General features: G+C 39.1%; 1 protein-coding gene across 3 annotated transcripts in view; it reads right to left on the bottom strand.

The window, feature by feature from the left end:
- TESPA1 (thymocyte expressed, positive selection associated 1) overlaps window positions 1–15,205 on the bottom strand; it is a 41,517-nt gene that overhangs the window by 14,509 nt on the left and 11,803 nt on the right. For 2 of the 3 annotated variants that reach the window (XM_002752566.6, XM_078336490.1), the window contains 7 exons: window positions 10,264–10,313; window positions 9,601–9,654; window positions 8,808–8,844; window positions 8,466–8,564; window positions 6,211–6,419; window positions 4,885–5,699; window positions 3,646–3,745 (listed from right to left, as the gene is read on the bottom strand). In XM_002752566.6, the coding sequence (XP_002752612.3) occupies window positions 3,647–3,745; window positions 4,885–5,699; window positions 6,211–6,419; window positions 8,466–8,564; window positions 8,808–8,844; window positions 9,601–9,654; window positions 10,264–10,313 (1,363 nt within the window). In that variant the 3' untranslated portion in view covers window position 3,646. Of the gene's footprint in view, window positions 1–3,645; window positions 3,746–4,884; window positions 5,700–6,210; window positions 6,420–8,465; window positions 8,565–8,807; window positions 8,845–9,600; window positions 9,655–10,263; window positions 10,314–13,211; window positions 13,316–15,205 lie in introns of all 3 variants that reach the window. The other variant, XM_035256532.3, reaches the window with a different exon arrangement.

The following is a 15,205-nucleotide window of genomic DNA, read 5'->3' as shown; positions in this document are numbered from 1 at the left end:
TTTCTGCCTGCTGGATTAGTGCATTTCTGACAGAAGGGTGCTAAAGTCTCCAACAATAATCATTGATTCATTTATCATTTATTTCTCATTCTTTGGTTTATCACTGAATTTGATACTCTGTTGTTAGGTGCAGACAAATTAAAGGTTGTTATGTCCTCCTGAGTAATGTACCCCTTTATCAGTATGTAATGGCTTTCTTTATCTCTGACAATTTCCTTTGTCTAAAGTCTGCTCTGTCTGAAATTAAGATAGCTATTCCTGCTTTCTTTTAATTAGCATTAGCATGGTATGTCTTTCTGTATCCATTTACTTTTAATCTACATGTGTCTTTATATTTAAAGTGTGTTTCTTGTAGATGACATATGGTTGAGTCTTATTCATTCTGACAATCTCCTTCTTTTAATTGTTATATTTAGACCACTGATGTTTAAAGTGATTACTGATATATTTGGATTTAGTATCTGCCATATTTACTACTGTTTTCTATCGATTGCCTTTGTTTTTTGTTACTATTTTGTCTTGCACTCTTTTTCTGCTTTTATATTTCTACTGAGCATTTTATATAATTCTATTTTTTCATTTCTTAGCATATCAGCTATACTTCTTTATTTTCCCTTTTTATAGTGGTTGCCCTTAAATTTTGCAATATACATGAACAATTAATTCAACTCCACTTTCAAACAATGGTATTTCACATCATGAGTAGTGTGAGTACTTCACAATAATAAAATGATCCTAATTCTTCTCTCTGGTCCCTTGTATCATTGTTGTCATTAATTTCATAAATATATTAGTATATATTAATATATACAAATACACATTGTTATTAATACTCTGAACCAATTGTTACCTATTAGATCAATCAAGACCACAAAAAATAGAAGTTTTAATCTTTCCTCCACTTATTCCTTCACCAATACACTTCCTTTCTTTATGTAGACTTGAGTTTCTGACTCTTATCCTTTTTTTTTTTTATCTCTAATGAACATCTTTAATATTTATTGAAAGGCAGGTCTACTGGCAACAAATTTCCTCAATTTGTGTCTGAGACTGTCTTAATTTTCTTTTCTCTTTTGAAGAATAATTTCACAGGGTGCAGAATTCTATGTTGGTGTTTTTTCTCTCTCAGTACTTTAAATATTTCACTCCACACTCTTCTTGCTTGCATGATTTCTGAGGAGAAGCTGCATGTAATTCTGATCTTTGTTCTTTTATAGGTAAGGTGTTTTTTCCTTCTGGCTTCTTTAATGACTTTTCCCTTTATTTTTGATTTTCTGTTGTTTAGAAATTATATGTTCAGGTGTAGATTTCTGTTTTGTTTTTTTTTTTTTTTGCATTTATTCTTTTCGGTATTCTCTGAGCTTTCTGGATCTGTGGTTTGGTATCTGACATTCATTTGGGGGAAATTCTCAGTTATTATTGTTTCAAATAATTCTTTTATTCCTTTTTTCTCTTTCTTCTCCTTCTGGAATTTCCATTATGCAAATGTTACACCTTTTGTAACTGTTTTTTTATCCCTGGATTTTTTATTTCTTGGATATTCTCTTCTATTTTTTTTCAATCTTCTTCTCTTAGCCTTTAAGTTTTGGTGGTTTTTAATAGCTATACTCTCAAGCTCAGAGATTCCTTCCTCAGCCATATCCAGTCTACCAATAAGCCCATCAAAGGCATTCTTCATTTCTGTTACACTATTTTGATCTCTAGCATTTATTTTTCATTCTAAGAATTTCCATCTCTCTGCTTATCTGTTCTTGAACACTGACTACTTTATCCATTAGAGCCCTCATCATTGTAATCATATTTGTTTTAGATTTCCAGTTTGATAATTCTAACATCCTTGTCACATCTGAGGCTGGTTTTAATGTTTTCTCTGTTTCTTTAACCTGTTTTTGCCTTTTAGTATTTCCTTTTTTTTATAACTGGACATGATATGCTGAGTAAAACAAATGGATGTAAGTAGGTCTTTAGTAACTTGGTGGTAAGGTTTAGGGAGAAGGGAAGCATTTCGTGTTATGGTTAGGTCTCAGTCTTCCAGTGAGCCTGTGCCTCTGGATTCCGAGAAGACTGAGAAACACTGAGAATCTCACCATGCTTCTCAGTCTTCTCTGTCCCCTTTCATGGGACGGGATGGCTAGAGTAGGCTGGAGTTGGGTGTTTCCCTTCCTTCAGGTTGGTTAGTCTCTGACAAAACCTCATCTGGTTAGGTTTTTGGTATTTAGTTTCTCCTGAGGGAAGACTTTGTTAAGAGGAATAGAATGCTCTGGTGCATTTCAAAATGGTTCCTTTTCCCCTTCCCTGCTGGAAACACTAGGGGATTTTTCTCCAATATTTCCTGTGAGAACCTGGTTGAGCTCCTGGAGGTAAGACTCATAAAAATAAGGGGCCTCCCAATGACTGCGTCTCCCTAGAGTTTTTATTTCTTAGACTGATCCATGCTGAGCATCCAGTAATTCCTCGGTTACTGTCCAGGTTCTGTACTATGGTTGTGATTCCTGGGGGAGTTTATGCTTCAAGGTTTTTGCTTCAACAAGTCATGAATCTTTGCATTTGCCCATTTCTCTAATTTGAGTGGAGTGGTTTGCTCTGTGACCCACTTCTATGATGGGTCTAGAATGGTTACTAATTTTTCAGTCTGTTCAGCTTTTTACTTTTGTTTGGATGGAGTGGACACTTCCAGCTCCTTACATGCCAGACTGCAACTGGACGCACCTGAAACTTCTTAAAGTGCATATGACCTGTTGATGCCTCTTTTGTGAGTGACTAAGTATATACACGTGATCCATATACCCCAAGATGTAGGTAGAGGGTAAGAGAGGAAGAAGAGTGATTGGATTCCTAAAACCACAGAGAATTAGAATGAAACAGTTAGAATTGTAAATATCTTTGTGTGTCTGAGCAAGTTCCACTGCAATTTTGGAGTATTAACCAAGAAAACAATCATACTAGAAAATGCAGAATATAGTACCAAGATATCCAAAAAGAAGGAATCTCTAATCAAGATTTTATTTACTTAATTCAATGAAAATTTTAATTTATACTATGTGGGGAAAATACCATTATCCCTTATGCCATTTTCTTTGTGGTTGTAGTAGATAGATAGTTAAAACTATAGGAGACTAATTTTCATTAGTTTACATAATAAATTACTGGCCAAACTATTTAAAGATTTAACAAATATTGCTAAAAAAATTAATACTGAAAAACTAATATCTGGAGAAAAGATATTTTAGATGCAATAAATAGCTATATGAAATTCATTTTGAATATTAAAGTTCTACACAATGTCTTCTGGAACAGCAATTCTCAGACTGTGATTAACAGACTAGCAGCAATAGCATCACCTGAGAACTTAATAGAAATGCAGATTCTTTGGTTCTATCCAGGCCAACTCAATCATACACTCTGGGAGTTGGGATCTGGTCATTTGTATTTTAACAAGCCCCCCAGAAAATACTTCTAGAGAAGTATTTTCCAGCCATATTTGAATTACCTGGAAGCTTAAAATAATTAGTCACTGGTTTCCAATTAAATCAGAATCACAGGATGTGGGACCCTTTATTATGGGTCTTTTTAAAAACCCTCCTCATTTGATTACAATGTGCAGTCAGGTTTGAGAACCACTGCCTGAGAGACAGGCCCACTTACTTCAGGAGTCTTTGCTAGCAAAAGTCTGGTGGGGGTGGGGGTGTCTGGGTCTGCTGGGCCAGTGACTCTGACTCTGCTCCTCTTCACTGTTGCTTTGCACCTGTAACCAAGAACCCACAGAACTCAGCCAGAGCCAAGGGGGAAAAGGGGTAAGGAAAAGTGCAGGTGGTAGGTTGCTCTAGGGGAAGGAGGCTGAGTGTACTTGAGAGACAGCCTCTTCTGTGGTGTTAGGGAGAAAGGCAGGAGCTGAGGTGTGGTTCTACATTCAATGAGAGGTGACATACATGCAAATGATATTTCAAATAATCACAGCTTCTTTTTGTGGCAAGGATTTAAAAGCTTTTTAAAGAGATCCCAACATTTCATGGAAGTACCTTCATTAGACCCAGGCAAGAAGAGTTCTGAGTTTTAGAGCATCCATACAGTGACGAGCTGGTGGACTTAGAGAATATGCCCACCTAGTCCTGCACTATTCCTTCTAGAACATTCTTTGGTTACCCCGAATCACAACGTTTGCTGGTTAAATGGCCCCAAGCCAGTGGCAGGAATGTGCACTGGTTTTGCCTGATGACTGTTCTCTCGAGGGCTGACCTCTCCAGGAGTGTATGCAGCCTAGGCCCAAAAGATGACCAATGGCTGTTTGTGTAGGTGGGAGCTTGTGGCATTTGGATGTGCAGGCCCAGGTGACCAAACATGGACATGCAAGGTCCCTTATGGTATAGGATGGATCTGGGCACGGGAAGAGAAGGGGACAGGTCAGGAGCTGTGGAGTGGTTCTGCTCACACTGTCACGTTCTAGCACAGAAGTCCTAAGAGTCTGAGACTCCTAGATTGAAATCTGGACTTCTAGATCTTTATGATTAGATACTTGTCAAGGTAAGGGAGAATGTATTTCATTTAAGAGTGTTCAGCTTTGTGTAAAACTGTCCTCCATTTGTACTCTTATGAGGACCAGAGCAAATGGCAATGACAGGTGTACTTACTGAGAACGTTTAATGGTGATCAGATCAGGTAAGTATTACCAAAGGAGCTCTGAAAACTCAACTGCTCTTAGGAAACCAGGCCTATTTCTCTTTCTCCCTGTATATTAACCCTGAATTCAATTCAGAAAGTGGTATATCTGGGTAGGATAGGAAGCCTGGATTTTTTTTCCTCCCAAGGGTTCTAACCCCTTCATCTTCTGGGAAAGAATCTACAGCCTTTCTCTGCTAGTCTCTCCCTCACTTCCAACCCACTTACCTCCTCCATGTACAAAGTGTCCTGTGGCTGCTGGGTTAAAGATCGACGCAGTTCTGGTCTTTCTACACTCTCCTTCCATTTCTGCTGGATGATGGACAGGTCCAAGGACTTAACCTTCCTGCCCATGAGATTCTTCTGGCACAGGTTCTTTCTTGCTCCGCTCTTTCTTTTCCAGAAAGTCTCATCCTTGTCTGAATGGGTTTCTGGATTGGTGGCTGGTAAACTACACAGCTCTCTCCCTATCTGAGCTGGGTCTGTGCTCCACTGTGGATCTGCTATGGGCAGAGAATGTGTGCAACAGGGTACCCTGGGGTTCGAATCCAGAGTTTGTGATGGTGCTAGAACTGTGGACATCCCCTGCTGTGTTTCCTCTCTGCAGCGGAGGACACATGAACAGGGAGAAGTGGGCAGCTTTGTACCCTCAACAGGGGGCACAGGATCTTCCTGTGGGAATTGCCCCAAATCAGAGTCTTGCTGGAGTACCTGCTTCTCTTCTTTCACTTTGTCCATTGCTTTGGATACAACTTCATCCAAACTGTTCTTTCTGGGGGTGTTGTGGGGTGGTGGTGGTGGCCGATCTCGAGGGCATGTGTACAGGCACATCTTGGAGATGGCTTTCCGAAGGCGGTCTCTGGGTGAGTGGGGTTCAGGCTCTCGGGACAGAATCCTGATGGATGGCACATCAGTTGGATGGTTGCAATTCCAGAACATATGGGATGGTGTGAACTTTTGGACAGGTGTCTTAGACACATAGGAGTAGAGACAGAAGAAGGCATCAGCAGTGACAGCCAGTGTTTGCACCTGCTTAAACCTGCCTGGGTACAAGAGTTAAAGATGGTGAGTCTGGGGTTCATGCACAAATTTTCTTAAATATCTCCCTTCAGAAGCCTCCCCAAAGCTAAAAATTCAGGGAGAAGCTTCCAATGTTCCTGCTAGTGTTTCTCCCTTTTAGATTTCTACACCCAGGGTTCCTTTTCCTGAATTTCTTGACTTCTTGACACCCCATCCCAAGTAGATATTCCAACTGGGAAATAAAAAAGAGGGATAAGATTTATCGACATCACGCTGATATGATCCACCAAAAAGGCACAAAGGCCTAAAGGAAGCAGTAGTGGTCTGAAGTCTCTTGATGGCTATTTCTTTAAGAGAAAGAATCAGACAGTTCTCCATCTTCACTGAAGACAACATAAGAGGAAACAGACACAATAGGCAGAGGGTCAACCCTCTTTTCTAACCAAGAGAAAGCAGGATTTGGAGCCACTGTGCCCTGCTGTGAAAGTCTAAAGGTTAAGGGAAGTAGAGCAGGTGTCTGGGGGGTACACTTACTGGCCAGCATGAGGCAGGGGTCTTCCATTTCAATCCTCCGCACCTGAGACTTCAGGAAGAGCTGGAAATCAATGCCCCTGGCGTGAGAGGGGTTGGTGAAAAATCGGGCGGGTATCCGAGAAGTGTCTTTGCGGTCCTCTTGGGCAAAGCCCAGACTGAAGAGGACATCTTCTGCATCTTCTTGCACTTTGTCCAGAATCTCTGAGATGCTGAAATGAGGGAGTTTGGGTAAATAAGGGACAATTTTGGGACCTATGGTAATTCAGAATATCTAATAAAAGTGTCAGTAGACTGAAACTCTTTTCTGTCCATTTCTATACTTTTCACTGTGACTTAAGCAAAGTGTTCACTTCTCTGAACCTAAATTATCTGTCTGACACATGGAACTACAGTCCAACTTTAGTTCTAAAAACTGAATAAGATTTTAGTACAGTGCTTTGAACAACTTATTGCAGATGAATAAAAATTTAAGTAAATATGAAAGGATTTTGAAAAATGAAGATCAGTACAGATATGAGTAAGTGTCCTGGTTGCACCATTAAGTACTCAGTTCCCAGATTTGCCATCTGACTTGCCCCCGTGGTTGTTGTGTGGGACTAAGCAATGAATGTGTGAGGAACATAGCACCCCTGAAGGTAAACATTTTTATTCTTGACCTGAAAGCCAAAAATAGTAAGTACATCTAAAATCTGATTTTGAGAGGTACACTCCTTTCTAGCACTATTTTCAGGACAGAAGTCCTGTGTCACAGAAGACTGTGTGCACGTGCTCTCTCTCTATGGCATCAACCTGTATTTATGTCTAAATCAGATTGCCACCAAGCTGGGTGACACTAGAGCTTAGTAACTGTATTTCAGTGAGGCTAAGGGAAGCTCTTATTGTTTGAGGCTTTGAATAATCACTATCACTCTCTTCAGAAAGTATGTTGGGCTTTTTGATCAAATAGGGACCATCTTGTTTCACTAAGAGCTGGACAGTCGGAATCCCTGGATCTACTCTCGTGCTTGTCAGCCTAGTGATCATTTTATTTTCATGGTCCTAAGTTTCCCTATCTGTGAATTGTGGTCATAAGACTGGTTCAGTGCTTCCCAACCATGGCTACATGTTAGGGTCACCTTTATGGGCTTTAAAAATGCATATATTTGAATCCCTTCTCAGATTTAATTGAAGTAGGGTATGGTTAGGGCTAAGGCTCAGTGAGGATAAGTTACTAAACATGGTCATGTGATAAAAATTTAAGTCTCAGAACCAGTTCTCAAATTCAAATTTTGACTTCAATTCCAGATACTTTTCATTATATCATACTAGTTTTCATGACTTTTCATCTTTTTTAAAGAGTTATTTCTATGTAGATTTTGTACACTCCCTTAAATCATTGAGCTCCTAGGTTCAAGCATCTTTTTAATTTTTAAGTTCTGGGGTACATGTGCAGGATGTGGAGGTTACATAGGTAAATGAGTGCCGTGGTGGTTTGCTGCACCTATCAACCCATCACCTAGGTATTAAGCCCCTCATACATTAGCTATTTTCCTAACGCTCTCCCTTCTCTCGCCCCATCCCCCAACAGATCCCAGTGTGTGTTGTTCCCCTCCCTGTGTCCATGTGTTTTCATTGTTCAGCTCCCACTTATATGTGAGAACATGCAGTGTTTGGTTCTCTGTTCCTGTGTTAGTTTGCTGAGGACAATGGCTTCCAGCTCCATTCATATCCCTGCAAAGGACATGAACATATTCCTTTTTATGGCTGCATAGTATTCCATGGTGTACATGTACCACATTTTCTTTATCCAGTCTATCATTGATGGGCATTTGTGTTGATTTCATGTCTTTGCTGTTGTGAATAGTAGTACTGCTTCATCTTTTCAAATTCCATGCAGTCATTGCCTGGCCTGCCTGTCTGAGTGATGTATTGTTTTATTGCTTCATTCAATCAAGAAATTAGTCAACTAATCAATACATTGTTTACTGAGCACCTACTATGTGTCTGGGAACTGTGATAGTACCAATACTATACCTCCTGGGGTACAAGTTTCAGTGGGCAGAGACACCTGTATTTTACACATAGTATTTAGCTCTGAGAAGATTCCACTGCATCCTCCACAATCTTGAAATAAATATGGTCACATTTTTCAAGTATGCAGAAAAAGTGTATAAAAGCTTCAGTAAGATACCCCAGAAAAAATAGGCAATGGCTCTTGGTCGAATTCTCCTATGCTTCTCATCGTCACCTTCCACCCTGCCAAATTTAGTACCTACCTTGAGCTAGTCCTGTTGGTCCCCCCAGTCATGCTGCTGGAAGCCAAACTACAGCCAAGATCAAGTAGCTGGCAAGGCCTGGCTGTCTCAAGGAAACTCCTGCAGAGATCAAAGCTGATGTCATACAAATCTTGTTTCCAGTCTGCACCCTGGCTTCAAGGAATCCCTGCTGGGCTTATTTACCCCCTGATGGGTACATTTTAGTCTATGCTGTGGTTGCTGGTTATAAAGTCCCGTTCTCTAATGTGAATCTTTAGCTCTTTGTTTAAATCTCTTTGACCTACTCCAATTCACTGATTCTTGAAGGAGACATCATTCAGCCTGGCTGAACCTAACACTTACCTGGAAAAGAGTTTGCCATTGGCTGCCAGCAGTGTGGCTGGACAAGAAACAGAGAAACAAAGAGAAAATTAGAAGGGAAAATGAAAATCACCTGTGTTGCTCCTCTGACCTTAAAGTTAAGTCCCCTCTGTTTCCTTTTGCCACTATGGCAGGCTAGCTGAACCCATACATTCTGCTCTTCTTAGGGCCTCAAGATTACCTAACACAGTTCTGGAATAGGGACAGATATGCCAGAGACAAACTGGCCTCGTGCCTCTGAACTTCTTACCCATGACTGATGTCTAGACAAGAGGCCCTCTTTCCTAAGGAGAATAGAGTCATTCAGCCCTCCTGGGTAGTGTTTCCTTCACCCTACACAAGTCTTTACAGGTCCCAGGAGACACTGGTAGGCTGCTGTGATTTCATTCTTTACTGATGCCCTTATCCTCCTGCAGTACAGTCTCTCTGCTACACCCAATGCACAGACTTGTTTGGAGTTTCTGTACAGAAAACCAACTTAAAGATATCTGGCAGCAAATGTTATAATAATTTTATATGTTATCTTCCCAGGGGCCAAAGGAAAGTTCCAATGATGAACCAGCAGGAGTCATGATAGGCTGATGAGGAAGTGTTTCTGGGCATAAGATGTCTTCTGTATTTTACATTAGATCATAATGAGACTGCCCTTTTCCTACAGTTAAGACCCCAGGGATGGGCTGTTCCTTCCTGGAGTTTTGTACTTCCATCTTATCCTGAATTAATCCAGTGTATATCCTGTTTTCTTTTCCCAGTCTCAGAGAACTGTGCCACTTACCCTCTGCTCCTAGGGTCAAGTCATCTTCAAAGCTGGTCCCATGGCTGCAGAAGCCTGTCAAGTAATCAGGTGAGGGTCACAGAAAATCAGGATGGAACATATACACATGCACACACACACACCCTTGCATACACGAACATCTTCACATACCTTTAGACTAGATTTGCACAACCACATCATCATATTAGATATCCACATGTTTGTAGAATTACCACAAACTGTACATATACCACCTCGGAAGTTATATTCATTTTTGATTAAGAAAGATTCATGCATACTGTAACTTTTCCCCTATATCATATAGTTATGTACACAATCCCCTGCCAAACAGCAAACACATGGGCATGTGCACTCGCACCCATATAAACACATATTTTATAAAATTCTTTTGCTATAGCAGTGGTTGTTATCTGAGCAACTACTAGCAGAAGATAGCCTTTGACTATCAGTGAGCCTGTGGGCTCTGAGCCAGCACTTTCTTCTTAATTTCCTGGAGCCTTGTGACCACAAACAGTGTTTTGCAGCCAGTTTAAGAACACTCAGTCACTCTTTTGCCGGCCTATGCGTGTATATGTGCATAAACACTCACGTACAAACACACTTACACACAGGTATATCACTCTCCAGGTAGAAGAACAATAGAAGGACAGAACATATACTCACCATTGCAGATAAACTGTCCTGCTTCCTCAGAAAGTCCTTCTTCAGCGTATCTAAACCAAAAACAGTCTTATAGGTTGAAGTTACTTATTACATTTTTCTAGAAGCTTTTTCATGGAAAAAGCTCCCACATGTTCATATTCTTTTCCCATGAGAGTCAGTAGTATTTAATTTGCTTTTATATTGGAGAAAACGAGGACAGAGTGGTTACTGGACCAAAACTTTTATCAAAGTAGTTGGGAAAACGGGGGCTGGAATGCTCTATGTTTTACATTGTGCTTCTGTTGTCCTGGCCACAGGATTAAAGGACAAAAGTCAGCTTAGCAATGATTCTTTCGTCTTTAGGCAAAACAGGAAAGAAAGAACATTGAAGCAAAACTGGAGAATTACATTTGTAGAAGCCAGGGTTTGCTTGTCATAATTTTCAAATCACAAATATAAATATCAAGGTTTTCTTAAAACTTTTAGATCACCTTAACTACCACACTTCCTTCCTTCTCTCTGAACCATGTTATTGCCGAAAATCATGTCTTTCAAAAAAAGCAGAAACCGTATCCTGGTTAGAAACATTTTAAAATTTTGAGACACGGTCTTATCAAACAATTACCATCTCCACCAGAAGAACAGATGGAAATCAGCACAAATAGTAGTGAAAGACAGCTCAGTTTTACAAACAAGGAAGAAATGCTCTCTGTCCAAAACAGGTGTGTGAAGTAATCTGACAAGACTTTGACACGGGACCAGCACATCTAGATTCGCATCCTGGCTCATTGTGGCTGTTTTGTTCTTAAATATTATGTAAGGGAATTTGGATCCCTAGATATTTATAATCATCTAAGTCTACTTCAAGCGCTGAAGTGTTGTGAGTTTTGTAGAGTTTGCTTTCCTAAAGCTTTTTACATGGAAGTTGTTCAAGGTGCTGTAAACGCAATCTCAAGTGGAGGTTGGAGGGGAAAAGGGTCGGTAACGTGAGTTAGCAGGGAAACGAGTGCACCCACTGTTGCTGGTCCTAAATGAGGTTTTCTCTTTCTCAGTCTCCAGCAATCCAGATTACTCTCAGACTACTGGAGCGTCACCTCATGGAGTGTGTAACAGTGGGAATGGGCTTACTAGCCAAGATATCTGTAGATCAAGTTCTGCCTAAATTTTACAAAATAAGTCATTACCTATGTAGACATCTTTTGCTTGTAACTCCTTTCAATAGTTTAAAAAAAAACCATGTTTACCAAAATCTGAATTTTATATGGCCTTATGAAAAATGCTACATCAAAGGTTCATTGTATAATGTAAAATAATGAGCAAGCTAGTTAAGAAAAGGTAACTTGAATAATGCACCCAGAACTACAAATATATTTTTCTGTTCCTAATATATAATTACATAAAATATGTTGTGGTATAATACTACAAACATATGTGTAACTATATATAATAGTTACTATTACTACTAACAAATAGCATGATAACCAGTATAGTCATGTACTGGAATATTGCAATTTACTACTGCATTTAATGCTTGTGTTGTAGCTGCACAATAATGCAACTACTAAGGCCCACTGTTACTAGCAGTACAATTTAAATAGACTACAACTCCATTTCTAGGTTGTACCCAATGGACATACCTGTATATGTTCCCCCAGGTAAATACTAATTATGATACCAAGAAATGGAAGCCTCCAAATCCCTACTTATTATAAAATTAAACAATTAAATAATAACCATACAACTTAATATTACATAATAATAGAAATGGACTTACTGCTGTATGTGAATACATGGAGAAGCATCATAAACATAATGATAAGCAAAAGAAACACACATAAAACAGCACATGTCATCATATGACTCTACTTCTATAAAGTTCAAAATGATCCCAATCATATCTATGATGTTACAGGTCAGGGTATTTGTTACCTGAGGCAGGATAGTGAATGGAAGGGATGGAAAGCAGCATTTGGAGTGCTGGTAATGCTCTGCTTCAGGTTTCATGGGTGTATTCTCTTTGTGAAAATTCACTGAGCTATTGATGTATTTATTTATTGGCTTATTTATTTATTGACAGGGTCTCACTCCATCTCTCAGGTTAGAGTGCAGTGGCATAGCTCATTGTAGCCTTGAACTCTTAAGCCCAAGGGAGCCTCCTTCCTCAATCTCCTGAGTAGCTAGGACTACAGGTGCTGCCATGCCTGGCTAATTTAATTTTTTTTTTTAGAGAGAGATGGAGTTGTCCAGGGTGGTCTTGAACTCTTGAGCTCAAGCAATCCTCCTGCCTTGGGGTCTCAAAGTGCTAGGGTTACAGGCATGAGCCATGTGCCTGGCCTCAGCCATTTATTTAATACTCATTTATTTTTCAGTGAGTATATTATACTTCAGTATAATTTATAGTTTAAAAAGTTACTAATATGTAGGCTGAACTTCAATAAAATTTACATTTAAAATGTCACTTACAAAATTTCCTGTTTTTTCCAAAGCAAAACTAACTTGTATTCATTGGATACAAATTTTTCCTGGGTGCTAACCCTACATTTCTCTTTTTTAGTTACACTCCACCAGGTATTTCTATTCTCTTTATGAGTAACAGCCCATGATGAGTCTTGGGCAGTCTGTGGAACCTACAACAGCAGGGTGGACATGGGCCTGGATTTATTGGTGCTTTCTCACTGAGCATGACGATTTGAGACTTTATGGCCATCACTCAAGTCCCAGACCTTCCCTGGGTTATTGCATAGGTCATAAAATCAATGACCAGGGACTAGATTGATAGCTGCTCCCCTCTTCCCACCCTTGCATTAAAACATTCCCCAGCATCATTTTAAGTCTCAAACGAAGTTGCTAAGGTATTGCTCTTTCTGTATACCCAATTCATAAACAAATAGTAGGGAGGAGGGTTTGGATTGTGGGAAAAAGTATATGGCTATTTTTAGCTTCTTCTAGATGTTTCCATAGATACCTGCCTGCAGAGATTTAAGCTGAAGCCCACACAGATGATTTTTGGGCTCCCAACCCCACCTCTGGTGATTCATGAGCAACACAGTCATGTCCCAGAAAATCCTGAGAGCTAGGGAGAGAAAGAAAAAAAGAGAGGCATAGTTTGTAAAGACATGCATGATGTGATCCTGTGGCAGAACAGCCTGCCACCAGATTCAGTTGCACTGAGAAACATGGACACTAAATTGCCTGAGATGTTGGAGGACTCTCCTGGAGAACTTGTCAGAAAAGAAAATGCTCTTGCTACCACAGGGGGTTTGGCTTTGGGAAGAAAAATGGAAACTGGATGGTCTTGGAACAAAATTTGAAAAGTGCCTCCCAGGGTACCTGGCAACAGAGTGGACAGATAACCAGTAAATGTGGGCTACTTGTTCATTCTCTTTCCTTTGTTGTCATGGAGCCTAAGCATGGAATACCATGGTAGTTCAGAATCTCATATTTAGAATGCGTCTTCCCTCCATCTTCTTCCTTATCTATTACCAAAAGTCAAGTGTACTATCACTACCAATCATTGTCATTATCATCCTTTAATTTTTCTAGCTTTTCCATGTAATTAAAAACGATTACACACTTATTAGACAGAATTTTAAAACAGAGAAAACTGGAAATTTTTCTGAATCTAACAATTCCCCTTCCAAAGACAACTCTGCAGGTATATTGATTAACTCTTTATGGCTGGTTCGATGTTTAAATATTTCAAACCTTTTCAAAACACAGACACATAATGGAAATGTAACAGACACGCTTGCACCAGTAACTCTATTTTCACATATCTAAACATTTTGCCATATTTGCTTCGGAAAAAATAAAATGTTAAGTTATATATAATATAAAATAAAAAATTAAATATTAAATATATAACTAAAGTCTTATTTTACTTCCATTCTTTGCTACTCTTTTCCTTCCTCCAGGCAATCACTATCCAAGAGTTAACATGTATCATTTCTGGGCATACTTTTTCTGATTAAAAAAACAGATGTAGATAGATGGATAGACATATACAGACATGTTGTGGAATTATAAGTAGGTATAAACTCCTCCTTTATAAAACTCACCAGTCATTCTCTATTAAAAGCATAAAGCACATACACATATATAATCTCATTTAAACCTCACAAGAACCCTTAAACTGTATTATTCTAAGTGTCCCACTTCATAGCTCAGGTATCTACAATGAACAGAATTTAAGTTATTTGCTTATGGTTACACACTTAGTAGCACAAGAATTAGGCTCACATCTTGGAGACTTTTCACTAACCAGACCACTTTTTGTCATAAATTTTGGTTCAGGTTTGGTTCTATCTTTGTAGAGCACGAGTGAAGAAAGACAATTTCTAGAGTTTATTATCTTGTATATCTGTGAATTTATTCTTTTCAATTAGAATGAAATATGTTCTAACTCAAGAAGCATATTTTAACCTACTTGGTACCCCTCTAGGTTATTCAGATAATCAGACAGTTAACAAAAGCGTAATTAATTGTTGACATGAATTGATGACTCAAGAGTAGTTAATGAGATAAAGACATTAACTGAGCTGACTGTTTCCCCTGTACATATCTGGTAAAGCATTTTAAATCCTAGGACAGTTCTCATCCTAGGCTTCTTACCCAAACCTGCAAACATTCTGATTACCACCATTCTTTTCTTCCTGTATTTTGAGGGTCCTCTAATTGACTTTGAAGTCAATGAATTGTGAATAAGATGAGGGCAATAAGAACAATAGTTTTTTTCAAACAACAAAATAAATGCAAAATAAATCCTTCCTGGCATTGCCTTCTTAGGCACAGGTGAAATAAACAACCTTGGATTATCCGATGCTATTTATTTCCTATCAAATAAGCAAGAATGGGTTTCTTTATGTCAATTAATGGTTGAGTTTAGATTAAAGGCCATATAAAGCTCGAGACATTCCTGGAGGGAAAATAAGGAGCAGGCAGAAGTTGTCCACTGTGAGAATTC

This window comes from Callithrix jacchus, chromosome 9, assembly GCF_049354715.1.
Source record: "Callithrix jacchus isolate 240 chromosome 9, calJac240_pri, whole genome shotgun sequence".
NCBI classification, from domain to species: Eukaryota; Metazoa; Chordata; class Mammalia; order Primates; family Cebidae; genus Callithrix; species Callithrix jacchus.
The sequence above is the reverse complement of the archived record's forward strand: the minus strand, read 5'-3'. Positions and strand labels throughout refer to the sequence as shown.